Genomic DNA, 20,577 nt, shown 5'->3' with positions numbered 1-20,577 from the left:
TCGGTACACTATTTCTAGAAACAAATATTAAAAAAAACTGAATAAAAACATTTTGTCAAAAACCCTACAAATAGAAATAAGGCAAATGCATAATTCTTTTGAAAAGCTTTCCTTCTCTCATTGACTATCAAAGGGCCTTGGCTTATTGTCTGCGCGGAAGTGAAATAAATCTTTGGAGTCATCCTGGTTATTCTTTTGTCCCGTCGGCCAAGCGAACTGACTTTTCAATCAGGACTAGCCTCTACACAATTACTGCGAGAGAAATATCATACAAGGGTCTATCTGTGTCGGTTTTTGAGAAAGAGTTTGTTAATAAAGTAAGGTAACGTATTATAGCATATTTTATACCGCTCCATACAAGATAGTAATTTAGAGTGAAATCAATAAATGTCTAATGAAATATTTTTAGTTCTATTTAGAAAAAGTGAATCTGTCAATAATGTGTTTGTCTCATAAATATATATGTTTGTCTCTTCATTGATAGCACGTCCCAATGTTTTAAAAATATATATATACACCGGTGCTCTTATAGAGATGCCTAGGATAGCAAACATGATTTATCTATCACCATAGTAAATAATCTTAGTAAATATCGATATACATAGCTCCTCCGGATTATCTGGGGATTGTCTGTCTTTCTGGATCTCATTTTCCATGTTGCTTAGCCATGTAGCTGATGGCCTGTACTTATTTTCAAGGAGATTAAGAGAGATTAACTTGATTTTCATTGCCCATAAGGTATGGATGGTTTGGATAATGAAAATTACTATCATAAAGGTTACCTTACCCTTTTTCAGTGTTATAGATAGATGTTTAGATATTATCGATACGATAAAAGTAGTATTTAATATGTTCTAAATAATGCATGTACAGTTCTAGCCTCCGTTTTACGTAACAAATTATCTCTAAGAGCACTTTGCTATAATTGCTCCATGCCGAAGGGTGCTTGTCGTATTTAAATGGCAGCCATTCACAACCCCGTGTACTCTCGAACAGGTGAATCTTCTAAGAATATTAATTCACGTTGGACGCCTCAGTTCAAATTAAATATTCTCTATCACTCTACTCAATAATTGCACCCCAGCGTTTTTATAATGGAAATCTGTCTCATTTTAATGAAAAGAGACCTTTTTAAGTTTAATCAACCGCTGATTGGGATTGATTAAACTTAAAACGAATTTCGCACTTTATCATATAAAATAAGTAATGTAGTAATAAAAAAAACTGCTAAATAATATATATTTAGCCGTTTATAACAGCATACAAATATTAATCCATTGCAATTTAAAATGATAGATTTTATATGAACTGTGTAAAAAAAATTTGTAAGTATTTATAAAATAAAAATATTGGTTATTTTTTGTTATCGTTCGCAACTTTTTAACTATTAAAACATTTCTATCTGCCCGCTGCCAAACATTAAAAAATTGAATTAGATTTATAGACCATCTCGTAGTTAGCGAGTGATGCTTCATAAAAATATAAGTATATAAGTTACGATTAGGAGCGGTGGTTATGTAATGGTTAAGACGTCCGCCTCTGTAATCCGATCGTAAGGTCCCAGGTTCGAATCCTACTCGTGCCACATGAGTTTGTATAGGTACCAATCTGACTCATGAATAGTAGTTTTCATCGACCACCATTTCTGGTGAAGGAAAACATCGTAAGGAAACCTGCACACTGGTCGATTATTAACTTGTTTGTGAAATGGAGAAGGCAATGGCAAACCACTCCATTAAGAGTATCAAGAAAGTTGTTGTGTGTGTTTCATTCCACGTAATGACCACGACCCTCAGCCATGAGGAAATATAACTATGACAGAAGAATGACAGTTTACGACGTCATCCCTTACAGGGAAGACCAAGAATCGCGAAAATTGAATAGATTCAGGCATTTCAGATAAGAGCAATGTCAATACTTACATTGTTATTCATATAAAAATTAAAATATACTTTAAGCTAAAGTACATTTTGTTTGACAAAACACATTTTAACTTAAAGTATGCATGAACTTTTTATGAATATTGAGGTTAGTTAGTTGGGTATAATGCTTTCCCTTGATTGACTTTCATAAACTGCTCGGGAGACACAGCTTATTTTATGTTATTTTCATCAGAGCGGCATGGAAGCAAAAACATATTGTCGAAATTAATTTACTGATAGATGAGGTAAAGATGTCGAGAGTACCTAACAGTACTTAACAATTTTTCACAAACAGTCCCAAAACCAAATAACACTTATTTACTTACGCCTTATAACGTCGAGGTTAAATTGGTCGTAATTAATTGCAATTCGTATAATCGAACTCATCTCAAATTACTTAGACGGCACTAATTTAATAAATTAATCCCCGCAATTGGTAACCACTTGATCCCATTGCGCCAATACTTCCAATTAGCGAGGTGTAAATCGCGAGTCGAATTCAATTTTCATATCGAGATAAACATGTCCCTTCAGGGTAAATTGATTAATTTTAAGTTACCATGTGTAACTTTTTCGATAATTTTGGGTAAAAATTAATAATAATAAGATGTTAATTTATTCTATCTACAACTATTTGCAAACAGATTTAGAGATTAATTACAGCTAAGACATAATGAAGTTTATACAAAAATAATAAAAAGTTTGTGGAGAACTGGAGCCCATGCTAGGACATCCAAGGCACCTTTATTATTACAGGTCACAAGGAAAATTAATTAAGTATAGCGTTTGGTCTTCAGAAACAGTTACCTATAACTACTTACATATAAGTAATCGCGTGACGGCATCGCGTGCCCTATCTGCATGAGGGTAAGAGATATCTAATAAATTAAAAATTTTGCCATTTCTCATCAAATATCTACTTATTTGATTACCTTATCATCTGTATTTTTAGATTAGTGCTAAAGCTTTTTCCTTTTAATCCCCTATTCACTGATATAAAGGATTATAAGTTTAAATAATAGATTAAAATTTCCGGGAAAGTTGCCGAAGGTAAGACAATTTTGTATTCAGAAATGATTTTCAAATTTTCAGTATTCGTATTTTTTTATATTTAAATGTTATTGGGGTAATCTTAGAATAAGTAAAATATATATTTCTTGTTGCTGTGTTGTGAAGAAATAAACATGAGAACTTTATCCACATTGCCACACTCTGCGGCAAAGTTGTACTTGTGTACCTTTGTTGTTTGGCGAATCTTTGTTACAACCCGACCTAAGTTTAACGAGTGCCTTAATTCATTAATTAATTTTATTACAGTTACAAAAAGTTACTTTACTGATTGCTGCTTATCATGTTGCTTGTGTGAATTCAGTCTATAAAATATGTAAAAATTACCACATTAAGGGGAGAAATACCTACTCGTATAATGAATCAAATTGCATATGTAACATTATTTGCTTTGTACCGTAGATTTATACGAATTGCCTGGTTATAAAATAAATAATGTATAAATTCACATATAGAAACACGACAATCACATGTCACTTTAATTGACCAATTTTATTTACAGTATTACATGAAAAAATTTAATATGTATATATTCTAATTCAAGCACGTGCCAGTTAACTATGTTAGTTTACTTTCATCTTCATTCATAGATTACGATAATATAATACCTAACTTAATATAAGTAAGTATCTTTCACTTTCCAACTATCTACACTAATAAAAGGACAAAAACATCATCAATTATAACTTGTTCTCCGCTCTGTGACTCGTCGAAAATGTAACCTAAGAACGATGGTGAATGTTGTAAGTGTTGTTATTGGTTACGATTCTTCAGGGTATCGCTCCCGTGGGAATTCGCGATTTAAAGTACCCTAGTGTTATTCCAGGTTACATTCTACACGTGTACCAAATTTCATAACAATCGGTTTTGCGTGAAAGAGTAACAAACATACATACGCACAAACATCTTCACAATCTTTCGCATTTAGGTAGGACACTTCAGTTCACTGCTAGACCTTAACCACACGTCACGACGCAAATTGGCATAGATCAACAAAAGGAAAAAAAGTCGGCACACTTGGTGAGCGAAATATAATATAATCGAGATATGGCACGTGTCCTACAATATATCGTTATAAAACTGTTTACTGTATTGGCCTAATATCAGAAAATGGGTAAAATGTAATATCTACTAACCTATAGTACATGGTAGTAACAAAATGGCTCTCTTGAGAAATGATTAAACGAAGTAACCGCGTAATTGAGTACAAGTATGGCATATACAACTATCTGGAATCTACGTGAATACTAAGAGTGGGTTGCACCGTCAACTTTGATGTTAATTTTAATTTTTATTCAGCAGAAAAATGCAAAGTATGCCATTTTGTATGTAAAGTCAGCGGCGCGGCTGTTAAAATCCACGTCAAATTTCATGTTAACTTCAGTTTGTGGCAGCATATAAACATAAAGTACATTTAAGACACATTTTGCAAACGTCAGCACGCAGGTCACAATTAACGTCGAAATTAATTGATACAACTCACTCTAAGATGAAAATTCTGGTCTGGACAAATGCTACAAAATACTATCATAAAAATGAAAATAATATTTATAATATTACATAATACTATCATAAAAATGATAATAATTGAAAAATATAAGCTACAATGCAAGAAATAAGGCTATCACGACCTTAGCTAAGCTCATGATTTTAGTCGAATTTCAAAGGTAACTACCTAATTTATACTCAAAATATTAACTAACACCAGAAAGTTAGTTACAACTTTCCTAACTTGGTTATTATCCGCTTCGTGCCGGGCGCAATGATTCCAGAATCCAGGAAATTTAATCCAGTAACTACCATATATAACAGGATCTAATCAGCAGCTGACTGAACAGCGAACACCTCATACTCCATATTCCGAGCAATTTACTTATAAGCTATTGTTGCTTTAATAACATACCTATTTGTATTTTAATTTTAAAGTACTAAACACTAAATAAAAACTATTCTAAAAAATAGTGGACAAAACTGAAGTAAAAATCGATTCCTAAAAATAAATTTGAGATCATGTAGATCGATCAAAGGTTGTCTGTATAATACTTTTATTTTATTTATTTATTTATCCAGAAAAACAGTTCCAGGTTAGACTAAACAAAAAATCGCCAAACTGTAAACCAGTTGTCGGCGAAAAACAAATGCACTCACTTTTGACATAACCTAATATTATATTAAACTAAGATTTTTCTATTATTACGAGTATATATTTATTACTATCTATTCATTTTTATTATTGTACTTTGACAAATTATATTTTTGTGCAATAAAATAAAATTTAAAGAACACCTAATTTCTAACCTTGAAAGTTGAATGAATTTGGAATAAAAATTTCATTCAACGAGCAAAAAATGCTGTTTTAAGTAAATCCTACATTTTTCCCAGAATCAATTGAGATTCCGAATAAATGGAATCATTGAAACTTCGAGGGTGGCGGCGCGCGGTGCTCGCCGCGGGCAACAATAGGTATGTATGTACCTCTAGGTATCTACATCGTGACTAGATGCAATATTCAAACTCCTAAAAATCATTCCAGATTTATGGATGGAAAGATAAAACATATTTCTGGCATAATATACTTACAAAAAACGTATGTATCGTAAAGAGGTACAGTTAGAAATATCGATACGTTATAGTTCGATAGTTATAAGCAAGAAATTTACTTGTTCTCGTTGTCAAAGGCCATCTACAAAGAAAAATAAGCTAAAAATAACATATATTTTTTCATGACACAGCAACATGTACGCTACTTTTCAAGACGTCAAAGCAAAAACTTTCAGAATTTATGACAACCAAAAGATCGCGGTTTGCTTCCAACTTTTCTAGCAGTAATTTTTCTTTAAACTTTTTTTGGGATATTGATATATTTCTTCTTCTCTTAACAATTTATATTTAACTAATGACTGGCGTAACCGCATTAATAAGCTATGTAGTATTTTTAATTTGACTATTCGCCTTAATTCGAATGAAGGATCATAGTAATAGTTCAGTTGGTTACAACACAATTTCTCTACCCCTATGAAAACGGACGTGCGCAGTGACTAAATAACTTTGGGCCGATGTGGCTTCATATCTGTTATTTAACCTGTCACCTAAACACTATGACATAAGAACTCATTTTCAATGTTCACTATTTCTAAATTAAAAGGCAACTTGCGACGTTGGGCACGTAAACAGACGAAGAGGATAATATTGGACGGGAGGATATATTGAGTTAGTTATCTGTTGGTAAATCCCCTTTGTTGCGGTTCTTCGTTGCGGATCGTAGATGTATGAGAAGTATAATAGCCATAATACAAATCATGAAGGTTTTGATTGTGTAGGTCTTCTTCTTCTTTTCGAGTGTGTTATTGCTAATACAGTCAGATTTTATTCAAGACCCCTAAAGGCATATGGCATAAATTTTATGACTACCAAACACTATATAATCTATCTAGTGAGTGATAAGTAGTCGCATACAAACTGGTACACTGAATAGTTAACCAATGGACCTATGAAAATTACTATAATTAGTCGGATTTGTATACAAACTCCTGTGGCACGAGTAGGATTTGAACGTGGGACCTTTCGGTTCATATGTGGGCGTCAAAATTATAAGGCCACCGACGCTTGAAATTACTTATATGAGCATGTGAGAAATAAGTTTCGACTCGTGGCAGCTTTGCAAGACAAAAAAACGATTTCATCCCACACGATCTCTTTTATAAATGTGCGGCTAAATAGGTAAATTTAAGCAAAAACAAAGAAAAGGTATTTTTTGTTTCACTTTTGCAACGCAATAAAAATATCACAAGAAAATGTTGGATTTAATTTTGACTTTTAATGAGAACGATTTATTTAATTTATAGTTACTTAAACACGAAAATAAAAGGTAGAGCGGTCTTATAAAATCCATCAGTTCGAGTAATCAAACGGACCCGAACAGGAAATTGAGTGGACGGAGACTACTGCCTTTTCAACTAACAAAGTTAGTCTGCCCCGCAGCTATAGTGCATGCTAGCCTAAGTTGTTTGCTATTTATTGTTTTTACCTAAGAAATATTATTTTGTATAAAATAATATATTATCATAAGCGTAATGAAAACTGTAGCCTGAATGGATCTCACCACTTGAGGTTGTGGGAAACTGATGCTTCAATTTTAATTGTCTTTCTTCAGACTCACTACTTAACCTATCAGTTAAAAACATAAGGCTCGCATATAAAATAGCATTGAAAAGTGTCGCTGTTAGTTTCTTGTTGCCATTATTTTGTCATGTTTATTTTTCAGGATGATAGTGCCATTAATTAATCAGAAAGTGTCTCCATCATTGTAATAGTTTAGTCTGTTATCGTGGCCATACTCAGATTTTACTGAAATTGATTCATCTTTAATCCACTTAAGTATTGTCTTGCAATTGGCCCCGGGGGCACTGTCGTCTGCCGTCGCAAAAGAATCGTTCCTCTGCTAAAACTCTAATATATTTCATGCTGGACACTCGTGGCCACTTAAAGTCTTGAAACCATATTTCTTCAATCTTCTTAGAAATATGAAAACGATATTTTTGTGTTTATTGTCGCTAATAAGTCTAAACATTCTAAGTACGAATTTCACAGTTCCATTGTTGGATAAAAAAATAACTAGAGAAAATGAAATAAAAAGCAATTTGGGGAATGCAAAAAAGATTCGCGCTTACAACTGTACACTAAACGGAATGCGGATGAAAAGAGAGGACGGGGAAACAAACAAAACGGTGCCGACGGGGCCGCGGGTCTCGTTCACTGAAACTAGATACAATTCGGAATGTAGCAACTGCAGCGTCGACGAGCACGCGGACTTGGTCGCACAGTTCAAAAGCCACTGGCCGGTTGAAAGTTGGAAAAATACCGGCTTCTTCACCGAAGACTACCTGAATTTAATCAACGATCACTGGCTTCATTTTCCACCACCATCAGAGACTATACAGAAGCTCCTGGGAGGCCTGTACCTCATGTTTTCCACAGTCGGCTCTTGGGGAAACGTGATCGTCCTATTTATGTATATAAGGTAAGCTAAAACTTCAATAAATGTACACATTTTTGCACAAAATCTAATAACGGTTTTCCTTTGATAAGGAGAGCAGTAGCTACTTGTATATTGATGAAACCGCAAATAATGCGGGGTTCCTTTTGAACTACGCTGAACTACTAACTTGTGACTAAAATTTTCGTAAAATCAAAATATTTACTTAGCCAATCATTATTAGGTCTTAATGATTTTTAAATAGTAATTAATTTATATCTACTGATGGTTTATAAAAGATCATCAATCTAAATATGAATCCTTAATTACTTTGCAAACTAATTAATTTATTTATGTAGAAATTGCCGAAATTCAGATAACTAGTTAATTGATATGCATGCATAACGCGTATTAGTTGGTACATTTCATATATTATCAATAATATGAACTACATATCAAAATTAGATATATTTATATCTCGAAAAAATACACTTTGTAATTAGTCAATCTTCGCAAATTACCGCTAATAGACAGTTACAGACAAAAATAAATTTGGCAAGCATGTCCCTCACGTTGTCATAATATATTATATATGTCAACCGTCTAATCGCTTTGAAGAAATACGAGAACATTTATTTCATAAACTAACAATCCGCGCCTACGTTCACGTTCTTATGATGAAAGCGACATGTCAAAAATATTTAAATCGCGTATACATAGGTACTACAGACTATTTTAATTCCTTTGGGAACAGATTCGAATATGTTCAATACCAACGTAAGACGCTTAGACATACATTAAAAATTATTTTTGCTTAAAATTCAACAGGTGGCTGCAGTAAAAAAATCTCATTATTATTAAAAAAAATTATTAATATAATTTAAATATTCCACTACACACACAGAACAAATCTACTAATATATTAGTTTCGTCTTTTGGCTGCACCCATAGATGTATTCGTTTTCAGTTAAGAAGCATACCGATACCGCAAAGTTTATGCTAAAATTGTAACATATACAAGTTGAAACAAAACAAGAGGAAAGTTTGAGTTGAAAACATCAAAAACTTTTATTCGTCTTGTTACATTTTTATTGAAAGTATGATTTATTCATTCTTCTTTGCAGTATTGTTATTTATTGTTTTACCAATTGGTTTTGCTCATATTCATATTAACTTTACGGGAAAAAGTAAATAAGTCCACAAAATAGGTATCGCCTTATATTCTTTCCATAAAAAAATTACTCGGGTCCCACTTTAGTCATAAAGCAAAAACCACTAGATTTGTGATCTAGTAGCCCTCGAGTGAACTGCCTTCCAAACATCAACAACAACAAACTGGCTGTTGATAAAAAAGGGAAATTTTCTTTTATAAATCTTAATAAATTATGTTGCCTTTAAATAATATAATGTCTTTTGAAGTAAGTCAAAAGTGAAATTTTTAATTAACATATATTTTACCTACTCTAATTCTCTCAGTCAAACATAAATTTCCTACGTATTTTATTTCATGTACATAAATTTGCAAATAAATAATTTTGAATAATAAATTCAAATTTTTTTAAGGCTTAATTCTGCATTTTTTAATTACTTCGTATTTGTTATTGTACTACTCCTCAAAAAGGATATAAACAAAAATTACTGGTAATAATCGTATGTTATTCCCTGTTACTGCCTGTTGCCGCGGGAGTTGCCACATCCACGGCTACGCGCTCCTGACCGCGGTGCCCACGCGAGAAGCATTTTGTCTCAGAAAGCGTCGCGGGCGGTTGTGCGCTCCGCACTAATTACTATTCACTTATGCACAACTCCTCAAAAATGTCCAAAATAATACAACTCATCCTCATCTTGCTGTCAGCCATGTTGCCGTGCTATAATTTCCACGACTCTACTCACAGTGAAAGCGCAGTGACAATTAATGCAACTAGTATTGTGAAAAGTTTTCATACTATCCAGTCGGTGATTCTGAAGCGTTTTAAGTGCCACAGTGAAATTTTTTGGGGCCAATCGGATAATTTGAAGTTGTGGAAAAAACGGAGAAGAACCTTAAAGTTCGCTAAAGTGATAAGTGACATTGTTAAATCAAGGGTCAAACTTAGTCCTAGAATACGTAGAGGAGTGGCTCCTGACTCTCGAAGTATAAATCGAGTGCAAACTAGATCTGCAGTGACTGTCCCTCAGGAGGCTTCGTTATCGTTAGTGGCACGATTCAAAAAAGAATGGCCCGAGAGGCTTTGGAGGGAAAAGGGATTGTATACGGATGATTACTTGGTATTGATAAATTCTCACTGGCTGCACTTCCCACCCCCTGACCCCAGAGTAAACTATGCATTGGGCAGTTTATACATAGTTATGATGGCTGTTGGTTGCTTCGGGAATGCTCTTGTTCTTCTTATGTATCTTCGGTACGTACTTATCAATTAGCATATTAAATTTCGTTAATTAAAACACAAGTGTGATATATGATTTAATGGTACATTCATTGCCTATATGTAAATATTAATTGCCATTTGCAAAATTCGACACGTAATTACCTGTGAGGGTTTGCACTGATTACCCGAAACACGAAGATTTCGGATTTATTGATGAACATTGAAAACATCAATATATATAACGTTATTTAGGTTAAAAACATGAGTTATTAATTTTTTACTTTACCCAATACATTGTTTTCTATTAGGTACAATAAAAATCAACACAATTTTCAAAGTCAAGTAAGTATCATTTTGTTATTTTAAGCATTAGCATGGTCTATATTGGGTAGTTACCCTGTCATTCATAAAAAAAAAGTTAAAACATAATTTAAGTTAAAATATGTTTTGTTTCTTTTGTCAATTTCAAATATTAAAAAGTGCGATAGTGACAAAATATATTTTAGCTTAAAAATATTAAAACATACTTCATATTTTAATATTTTTATGAATAACGGGGAAAATATCGAATATGCCAGCTGCGTCTCATCCCTAGCAAATTGTAAATCTCAATCAAAGGGGGATTTGCACTGGGAATCTTGTTGAGGAAATGGATAATACCTGTCACTTTCTGAATCATAATTCCACCGATAAACCCGGAGCACCACTCAATAGTGAGGCTCTGGGCTTATCAGCTACCCCGTAAGGCAGTTTATTCACAGCGTCTATCTCACCGGATCCGTCATCCGCAAAAATGGGACCAAGCCCATCTGACCGGACCTCGATGCCGAAGTGCCATTATGCCATGGGGGTCGTCACGTCACGTCCAAGTATCTTGAGACACGTTGACCTAGTTCTCTTAAAAGTACGAGACAAACAAACACATTTGTTATAGGAAGCGAGATGGATGGTTATAGCTCACGGGAAATGTTATATTATTTTTGTCATAATGAAGCTCTTTACAACGAACAGGATACACTCATTACGTCATCCTGTAGAGCCGCTCATATCTGGCCATTCCCAGTTATCGTACCAGATGGCCTACCATCCACTTTTACAGAACAATTCCAATGCAACTCAGTTAAATTTAGGCACTCAGTTAAATTTAAAATGAATCGCATTCATAAAAAAAAATAAGTCGATGGTACGAATTTGCGATGCAGTAGTTCAGTTTAGGTCGTAAAGTGGATTGCGTTAAGAGATGATGGTAAGCCCCCTGGTAGTTTTACTAATCGAACTACTGAATCTTTTCATCAATAGACTCCCTGATAAGTAAGAAAGCACACCTTTTAACAATTATTAGTAAAGTGATATTATAAAAATATTTTTTCTTTTATAAATATATTTGTTTACAAATGGAATAGTTCTCATTACACATTAAAACAATAAATAACCAAAAAATAAACACTGGGTATCGAGTTGTACTTGTCAGATAAATTTGACAGTTACAACGACACGATTACACAACTATCACGCTTAATAATCTAATGTAGAACTCATGGAAATAGTAGGCACTCCTCGGAGTACCTACTAATTCCATGGTAGAACTGTTGTCGAACTCTGACAGATGCTGACGAATGCATTAACGTTGTGTAGTGTGAATGGATAATGAAAAATCAGCAATGTATACCAAATCAGCCAAAGTTCGCGGATAGTGTGAAGTAGACATGAGAGCCGAAGACGTAGCACTTTTGTAGCACTCGTTAACAATTTCGTAGCACCCGTGTAGTAGTGTCGTATAACTTATTCGCTCTTATTGCAGCGCGTTGTAGGTAGGTAGGTACATTGTGTCACTACTACTGTTCATCAGACATCAGCTCATCTTCAATTTATAAAGCTCAATAGAAAATAGTTTATCAGTCTGAACCATTGCTAAAGTGTTATTTCGATATCTCTTCTTGTTTATATGGCCCGATACAGAAAGGCATAAGTTGCTCTCGTTTTAAAAAATATGTAAGTTGCACCGGCTTCGTAGTATATGTAAAAAAAAGTTTCATTCAAATTCGTCCATTCGTTCTGGAGATTAGCGGTACAAACAATGAAACATTCATTTTGAATTTTTACTCTATTACTGTTTCTTCATCGCCTTACATTATTATTTGTAAATATATTAAATGTACAGAAAAATTTTTTAGTGTTTTATTATATGTATTGATAGATTGATGATTAATCTTTCACGACGAATCTTAAATTATATAGTATTTCTTTTTTAAAAAGCTACAATCTATACAAGCTACAAATAAATAGAAACTAAATAATGAGACCATGTAAACAGAGTAGAAAGTCGAAAGTTAGTGAAGCAAATCAAATGGAGTACTAAGTTTAACTCTAGTTAGTAGTAGCTTAATTATGTGATAAGTTATATTCGAGTTTTAACGAAAGATAACTTAAGTACTTTAATATATAATCGTTCTATTTTAGATTCTTACAACTAAAAGAACTGAAAGAACTATATGACGGGTAAAGTTCCGAGTTGAATGTCGGTAAAGTAATTGATTCATTAAAACTAATTTGATTATGACAGTGATAAAAAGTTACCAACCAATCCGATAATAGCCTTGTAGTAATTATTTAACGATTCCCAACATCTCTATAAAAAGTGGTATTTTTATAGAGATGTTGTTCAGAACTCCCCAGATGATAAGGTCTTAAAACTGAAAATTATGAAAACTTTAAAAAAATATGAAAACCACAAGCCTTCTCATGAAACAACTTAGTTTCTGGAGCTGACTTTAGGAGATTTACGACTCACCCTTTAATTTTAGGTTTAGGAGACAATCTTAAGTCTCAAAACTTAAAGCAATGGTTTAAAATAATTAAGAAGAAGATTGAGAGTTGTAAAAACATTGATTGGGTTTATAATGAGTCTTTTTCACTTGAAATGTACCAAATCTTATTAACTTGGCTGTTGATAAATTGTATAATACCCACGTATCTTTAATTCTTTTTTAAGTTTGTAATAATGACATAGTACGGATAGGTATGTAAGTTTTTCACATTTCAAGTTTTGTCTATCTTTCCCAAAACTAAGTATAGTACTTTATTCCTTGCTTCCATGGAATAACTTTAAATATTATATTTTGCTACTTTATTTATAGGGTGACAGTGACTACATTGGCCACAACACAGCTGGCGATCATAATTCTAATGTCAATTTACAAAATCGTTACCGAAATTTGACAGTTATAAATCGCGATATTTTATACCTAAGCAATTTCGGAACCAAATTTTGTCTCAGATAAATTATAACCGATCATCTGTCACTTGTCTGATTAATCATTAATTTTCTGACAAATTTCAGGACAGTCTTGTCAATATAGTATACGCAGTTTTCGCAATAAAAATGTACCTGTGATATATCAGACAGTACGATATTGCCTTATTTATCTATTCTTGTCTCACATTTGAAGTTGATTATGTGACATCACAACCTATGATCTGAAAAAACCCAGTCCAGGAGATCGGGCTATCAAGTTCAAATCTTTCGGATGTAGTGAATATGTTAGATAGATTTAGTTTATTTAGATGATATCATGCGAAATAGCTTTGACGCTTAATGGGTGAAATCGAGATGATAAAGTTTATATAATCCTATTGTAACCAACTTTCATAAATATATTGTTAAAATAAAAAAATATCGTATTACTCTAGAAATTACGTTCATTTAAAATATTTTAAAGGCATAAATACAAATTCCTCGAATTACAGGAAATTGTATACAAGAGTCTCGCTCGTTACCGTCATCATATATTTTTTCTTAAGAAAAGTAGAAGAGGGTTCGCGACACCGCGCTGCCTGGCGAGTACTGAATAAATTGTATGCAATCGTTACTCTTTGAGAATCCGTTCTTCAATACTAAAACAATGCTTTTGTTTTCTTCTCCATATTTTATTTTTTGATAATATTTATGTACAACTCGTTTCGTATACAACTCTACTGAAATAAAATCTTCAGAAATTTGAATACCCGTACCGGTATGTAATTGAATAAAATGAATACCAAACTTCCTTGACTAAACAACAAAGGATAAATCATTTCGAACCTACTCGAAATGATGCCAAATTTTATCATGGATATAAACATAGCAATAATATTAATTTAATCTGGAGCATCTATATTTTAATCTAATGTTTGGGATATTTCGATGAATTTTATTTTCTGTAGTAAATTATTATTATACTGTACTGTATTAAGTACTTCAATTACATCCAAAGGTACTTATTTTTAAAGGGTGAAAGACTAAAATTTGTATGTACGTATTATATTTACTTGAATGTGTAGGTTTGTCTATGGCCAATTCAAATCTTTAAATATTCTTTTACAAAAAAGAGTTTGAAAATTGTCATCTATAATATCAAAAAAATATGGCAATAAGACAAGACGACACTATTGCATACCTAATTGCATAGCTACCTACATACCCACCTTCTGGCTAACTCAATAGTCCTCGCTCTATTTTGGATGTGGGCTGTAATTGGTGCAGTTAAATGTTAATTTTATGAAGAGTATGCGTGACTTGTGTTGATTGGAGCTATATATTGCGATGACAAATTTATCCAAATATATGCACATGTGATTGCTACAAATATTCATTAATCTATTTTGGAAATCACGTACTATAATAGTGTGAACTAATATCGTTAGGTACGAGTACAAGTAAAATGTCTTACACATGTTTCACTTACTGAATCTTTGTTGTTGAAGAATTCACAGCAAAACCGTTTGTATTTCATTAGCTTTAGACCGCGGCTTCAGTCTCTTCAAATAGTTGATATTTAGCCTTTTTTTTTTCATATAGGTACATTTTCAACGTTTAAATGTTGGAGTTTTCAAAACTCCTTTCTTACACTTACCTACGTACGTAATCCAAAGGTACTAAAGTAATTAAATATTATCTATAAATTTGAAAGTGTGTTTGTCCTTATTTCAAGTCAAAATGAAACATCGGATTGAGGTGATTTTTATTGTGGATTTAGTTAAGAGACTTAGACATTTTAATTTCAATTCTTTGAATAAAAACTCATTGACAGAGACACAAGCCGCAATACATAGATAGCATTAATGACAAACCTATACATATACATAAAATAATGAACGGAGATCCCTATCAGTGTAATAAAAGCAGTAGTCATCTACATCTATGCTGGTTGTTTGGGGTACCTAGATAAGTTAATCCTGACAATCAACAGATTCTGCTCGACACGGGAATAATAACCGATTACCATTTACTTATATCAAAGAGAAAAGGAATGCTAAATTGTTGAGATGTCTCTCTCTGACGATACAGACCCTTCCGGCGTTCTGAATATACCTATTGTACAGTCAAGAGCAGATAAACATAACTCACCTCGTTAACTCTAATCTATCTACGAACTCAGACGATTCGCATATCGACGCAAACGTACATTACGTATTTTGTGTGTAAGATTTTTACCACCGCAAGAAAAAACCAGCAATGCATGTCGAAACTGCAATATTTACTAAACTGTCTGGCGATAGTATCGAGCCAGCATTACTACCTAAATTAGTGAGGTAGTAGGTTATCTGTACCGTGTCTGTACAGTTTACTCAATCGAGTTTGGTCTTTTTTTTATTACATACGAGTGTACAAGAGAAAAATAAAAGTATCTACATCTACCTGCGCTTCGAGTTATGAGGCTAATTTATATCTCTCCAAATATTTGTTTTCTTCTCAGATGACTCGAGCGTATGTAAAAAAGCGGCATTTATTTTACAAGCTTTTATTTAACTTGCTATGCATGGTCCCCTATGTCTATTCGGGTGGAATCTTGCGACTCAATTTTGTAGCATATATCATATCATCAATTGATTGAGCAGAAAGGACGGTGTAACGGCTTCAGACATGGGAACTCCTCAACAGTTTACAGCACGGATATAATTTTTAGATTGGAATGCAATAATTTCTCTGACAACAATAAAAGTTTGTGTAAAAATTAAATTAAAAAAAAAACATACCTAATTATGTCAAAAATATTACATAGGTACTTACGTATTCCAATTATAAAGAATATGCCTTTAACATCAACTGTTGAATGGCTTACAAAGTTGTCTGCGTCCTTCATCATTATCCTTTTTATACATAAATGCGTATGTAGAATAGAAATACCTACGAGTACACGTCTATTTATGGATTCGTGTTAAGCTTCTAGAGTCTAGAAATAAGAGGCACTCAAGGCACTCACTCACTAATATATCTAAATATCTTTAGCTTCCATACGTACGAGTATAATAATAACCAATTTTAATTCGACCATTTTATCGTCATTTTGTTCCATTGATCTCAAAATGTGTAGTACCTAAATGTAACATGAAATACAGATGTGAAATATCTTTCACAGATAATACTTGCACAATAGGTACAGCTTCCTGGCTTCACAAACGAATTTTAAACCGCAATCTGATTCTATCTCCCGAACGTCCCTCGAGTTAATCGGGCCCGGCAATTTAAGCGATTCTGTGAATAGATGATGGGACATTTCCATAATAGAGTTTTGTTTTTGATGGACTCGAGGATCATTATTATTCAGGTCATGACCAGTTGACATTGGTGCACTATTACGTTCGGAAAATATAGCTCGGTAGATAAGTAGTGACTTCAACAATGTATGAATTCGTAGCCAAAATACCTTGGATGCTATATATGTATATGTGAGGCATACACGTGTGGCACAAAAGATCAAAGATTTATGAAATGATTGATGTGTTTCAGATGCCGCAGCTTGCGCACTCCAGGGAACATCCTGGTCGCAAATCTTGCTCTCAGTGACTTTCTGATGCTCGCTAAAACGCCGGTCTTTATTTTCAACTCTTTTCACCTCGGCCCAGCGTTGGGAAAAACTGGTATGTGCCTGAGTATATTCATTCTGGATTATTTGTTATATAGTGACTTTATTTAAATATACTAAGTATGTAATTCGTAAGTACTTTCTTCCATTTTATACCTAGCGATTCGCCCCGGTTTCGGACGGGTGCAATATTATACATGTGGTGCATGGTACATGTCGCCAACCTCCGACGTACTACTACAATACCTCTACTTGCATCAAATCCGTTGCGTAGTTTCAAAGATCTACCTAAGCATACATACTTGCTCGTGGGGACAGACAGGCAGCGGAAAGCGACTTTGTTTTATACTATGTAACATGGCTATGTTTGTTTAAGGATAAAATGTACAATTCCAGGTTATATTCTACCCACGTACCAATTTTTATTGGAACTCGTTGTACGAGCTAAAACCGTACATAGGTATTTTAAATGCAATGTATACAACCTACTTTCGGCCGCCGCCGTCATAACTGCTGTACTTGATACAATTAGTGATGAAAATATACGCTTAAGTGACAATACGTATCTTTGATTTTATAGTTCTCTCAATAGCTAACTTTTAACCAACTTAACCTAACCGTACGAGTTGCAAGCTGTGGCTCGTACACTCGTCAAATAGATTTTGCATGATTGAGTAATAAAATAATACACATCAAACTATCACATTTATATGCCTGTCTAAGCAATATTTTTTTATTTCAGGTTGCATAATTTACGGATTCGTGGGCGGTCTGACGGGCACGACGTCGATAGCCACGCTGTCAGCGATCGCACTGGACCGGTACTGGGCCGTGGTGCGGCCGCTGGAGGCGGTGGGCGCGCTCACCAAAATCCGCGCGCGCGTGTTGGCTGTCATCTCCTGGCTCTACGCCGCTATCTTCGCTTCCATCCCGGCGTTCGACATCGGATACGGACACTACGTCCCCGAAGGCTACCTGACCAGCTGCAGCTTCGACTATCTCACCGAGGACCGCTCGCCTCGTATCTTCATATTTATTTTCTTTTGCGCCGCATGGGTAGCCCCTTTCTGTACAATTTCCTTTTGCTACCTTAGCATTTTTCGAACCGTAGTCTGCAAACGGAATATTACGACTAAAAACCAAGAACAAAGGCTTTCATCGAGACATGTCAAGGAACGTGCCAAGCGCAAAGCGGAAATTAAATTAGCCTTTCTAGTCATGGCCGTCATAGCACTATTTTTCATATCCTGGACGCCTTACGCCGTGGTCGCTCTTTTAGGCATATTTGGGAGAAAGGATCTCATTACGCCTTTATCTTCCATGATACCTGCGTTATTTTGTAAGACAGCCGCATGTATAAATCCCTTTATTTACATAATAACTCATCCAAACTTTCGTAAGGAATTCAAAAAAATCATATATAGAGATAAGTCTAAACGAATGGGCGGGACTATAAAAACGATAGGGTACTACACAGAGACAACCAAAACGCATAGACCAAGTAAAGATCTGAGTGACACTGATGTTGAAGTCATTGAAATGAAGGACATTCCTTACCAAACTGACGAATTGATAGAAAGTTATGGTCCTACTGTTAAAACAATATCCTCAAGAGTATCAGATCGGGACGGTATGAAAAGTTTCGAAGAGGACGTGGTGAGCCCCCCGTCCTGGTACTCCAAACCAAAATTTGCTAAAAAGAAGAGCTTTCAACGACGCTCTCTCAGAAGTATAGTGTCTTTAAATACTGATCCCACCGTTTAACTAATTTTAGAAATTCACTTGTCAAAAAACAGTCAATTCATATATCAACAAAAAAAGAAAAAATAGTCAATTAGGTAGCGCACCTAGAAGCACACATTTATGTGTCTAAGAATTTGCATAATAGTACCTATTTTAAAGTCTAGATCGTATATGTAAAATAATTCAAAGTGAGGTTCATTGTTAGTTTGTTTGCACCAATGTTTGAATATAGTACCGGCTGGCTATATATTCATATAATGATTAAGTCAATCTAAGTATTAATTACTTTACTTATTTGTGAAATATAAGTAATATGCCTACTTACAGCATCGTAAAGTAAGTTCTACCACCACGTAACTCAGTTTTAGCAATGTTTCAATTCAGAGAGAAAACCGATATTTTTTATATAAGTACATAAATAAAACCTCCAAAATGGCTTACGTGATGATAGATTTAGGTTAATAGAATGTTATGTAAAAAGAGTTAAACGCAATAATTTATTCATTTTATATCGAACATACAGTTACTTAAATTTTTCATATCATGTAAGCATGTGGGTGAGCCACAACTACAGCGATTAATAATAATGGCGATAGAAATGGAGAAAATGGAAATGCATTTAGATACTAATGTATCTATACCGATCTACGTTTCCGTAGGGATCATGCAACTTTCGTTTAATAAATATTTCCTAGTTGCCCAAATTCTATTTCTTCGTAGTACTTACCTAGTCAGCAATAAATATCTACCTATGTTAGTAGAAAATGTACTACTTTTGTAAAGAAAGAATCTAAGTAGGCAATTACGTGACTAATTTATTAGGAAAAATGTTAAATAAAAATCGTGGTTTGGTAAAAATCATCTTGTCGGTGTTTTTATTACATGAAAAAATTAGGTATTTTTATTATAGGTACTACTGAACTATATACATGACTCAATTTGACCCACGGTTTATACCAAAGAAAAGCACGCCTCCATCCCCCATTCTCCTTTTCCTAAAGTTAACGAAACAAAGCTACACACTACTAGCATTTCGCAATGACCACGTTTTTTCATGAAAGTTTGACGACAGGAAATAGGTATTTTAAAACAGAAGAATATGATAAATTTATTTCTCAGATAAAAATCACACACAAACACCTAACCTAACCACTTTAAAATAAATGCGAATTTTCAAACTTTCCAAATAATTTGCGACGATTTTATCGGTGAATTCCTGCAACATTTCTTAGAAATTTACAAAAAAAAATCTACTTAAATATCCATGAACTCTAACCGTTCTCTAATTTACGCTTGTACGTTATCAGTCAGACAAAGTGGACTTGGAACTCGTTTTAGTATTTTAGTCCAGGTTATGGCCCAAAAGGGCCTATTTTTGGCCTCGGCCCGAAAATTAGGCAGAGTCCTAGACTTCGATAGTTTTGTGATATACTTCGGTATCATCGGATAAAACTTTGGCTATCGACGTCAAAAGTCCAGACTTTGATTGCTGAAATTTTGTGGACCGTGGTCTTTTAAGACAAAATCTAAATTTTATAGAGACCGTAATTTTTGTATGGGAAAATATTCTCGAGAATTTTTTCGAGAACCATGAATTTTTGGGCGGTTATCACTAGTCATGTCATGATAAAAAATCATTCATTGTCTATGGATGC

The 20,577-nt window shown here is 33.9% G+C and overlaps 1 protein-coding gene across 3 annotated transcripts; it reads left to right on the top strand.

The window, feature by feature from the left end:
• Positions 1 to 7,485: 7,485 nt before the first annotated feature.
• Positions 7,486 to 20,496, top strand: LOC128671113 (opsin Rh3-like). Of its 3 annotated transcripts, XM_053747307.1 has the most exons (4): positions 10,190 to 10,367; positions 10,643 to 10,676; positions 17,104 to 17,234; positions 17,922 to 20,496. In XM_053747307.1, the coding sequence occupies exons 1-4, from the start codon at positions 10,340 to 10,342 to the stop codon at positions 18,941 to 18,943; spliced, it is 1,215 nt and encodes a 404-aa protein (XP_053603282.1). In that variant the 5' UTR covers positions 10,190 to 10,339; the 3' UTR covers positions 18,944 to 20,496. The 3 variants fall into 3 exon arrangements, with proteins under 3 accessions (XP_053603281.1, XP_053603280.1, XP_053603282.1); XM_053747306.1 differs by lacking the exons at positions 10,190 to 10,367; positions 10,643 to 10,676 and adding an exon at positions 7,486 to 8,010; XM_053747305.1 differs by lacking the exon at positions 10,643 to 10,676 and having other exon boundaries at positions 9,493 to 10,367.
• The last annotated feature ends 81 nt before the right edge of the window (positions 20,497 to 20,577 follow it).

This window comes from Plodia interpunctella, chromosome 7 (genome assembly GCF_027563975.2).
Source record: "Plodia interpunctella isolate USDA-ARS_2022_Savannah chromosome 7, ilPloInte3.2, whole genome shotgun sequence".
NCBI lineage: Eukaryota > Metazoa > Arthropoda > Insecta > Lepidoptera > Pyralidae > Plodia > Plodia interpunctella.
Note: the sequence above shows the minus strand (reverse complement) of the source record. Positions and strands in the feature narration are given on the sequence as shown.

Excerpts from the sequence above, each read along its gene's own strand:
- LOC128671113 (XM_053747305.1), top strand. The coding sequence starts at position 9,763 with ATGCACAACTCCTCAAAAATGTCCAAAATAATACAACTCATCCTCATC. Across the intron at positions 10,368-17,103 it reads GTTCTTCTTATGTATCTTCG|ATGCCGCAGCTTGCGCACTC; the intron begins GTACGTACTTAT and ends GATGTGTTTCAG. Across the intron at positions 17,235-17,921 it reads CCCAGCGTTGGGAAAAACTG|GTTGCATAATTTACGGATTC; the intron begins GTATGTGCCTGA and ends TTTTTATTTCAG.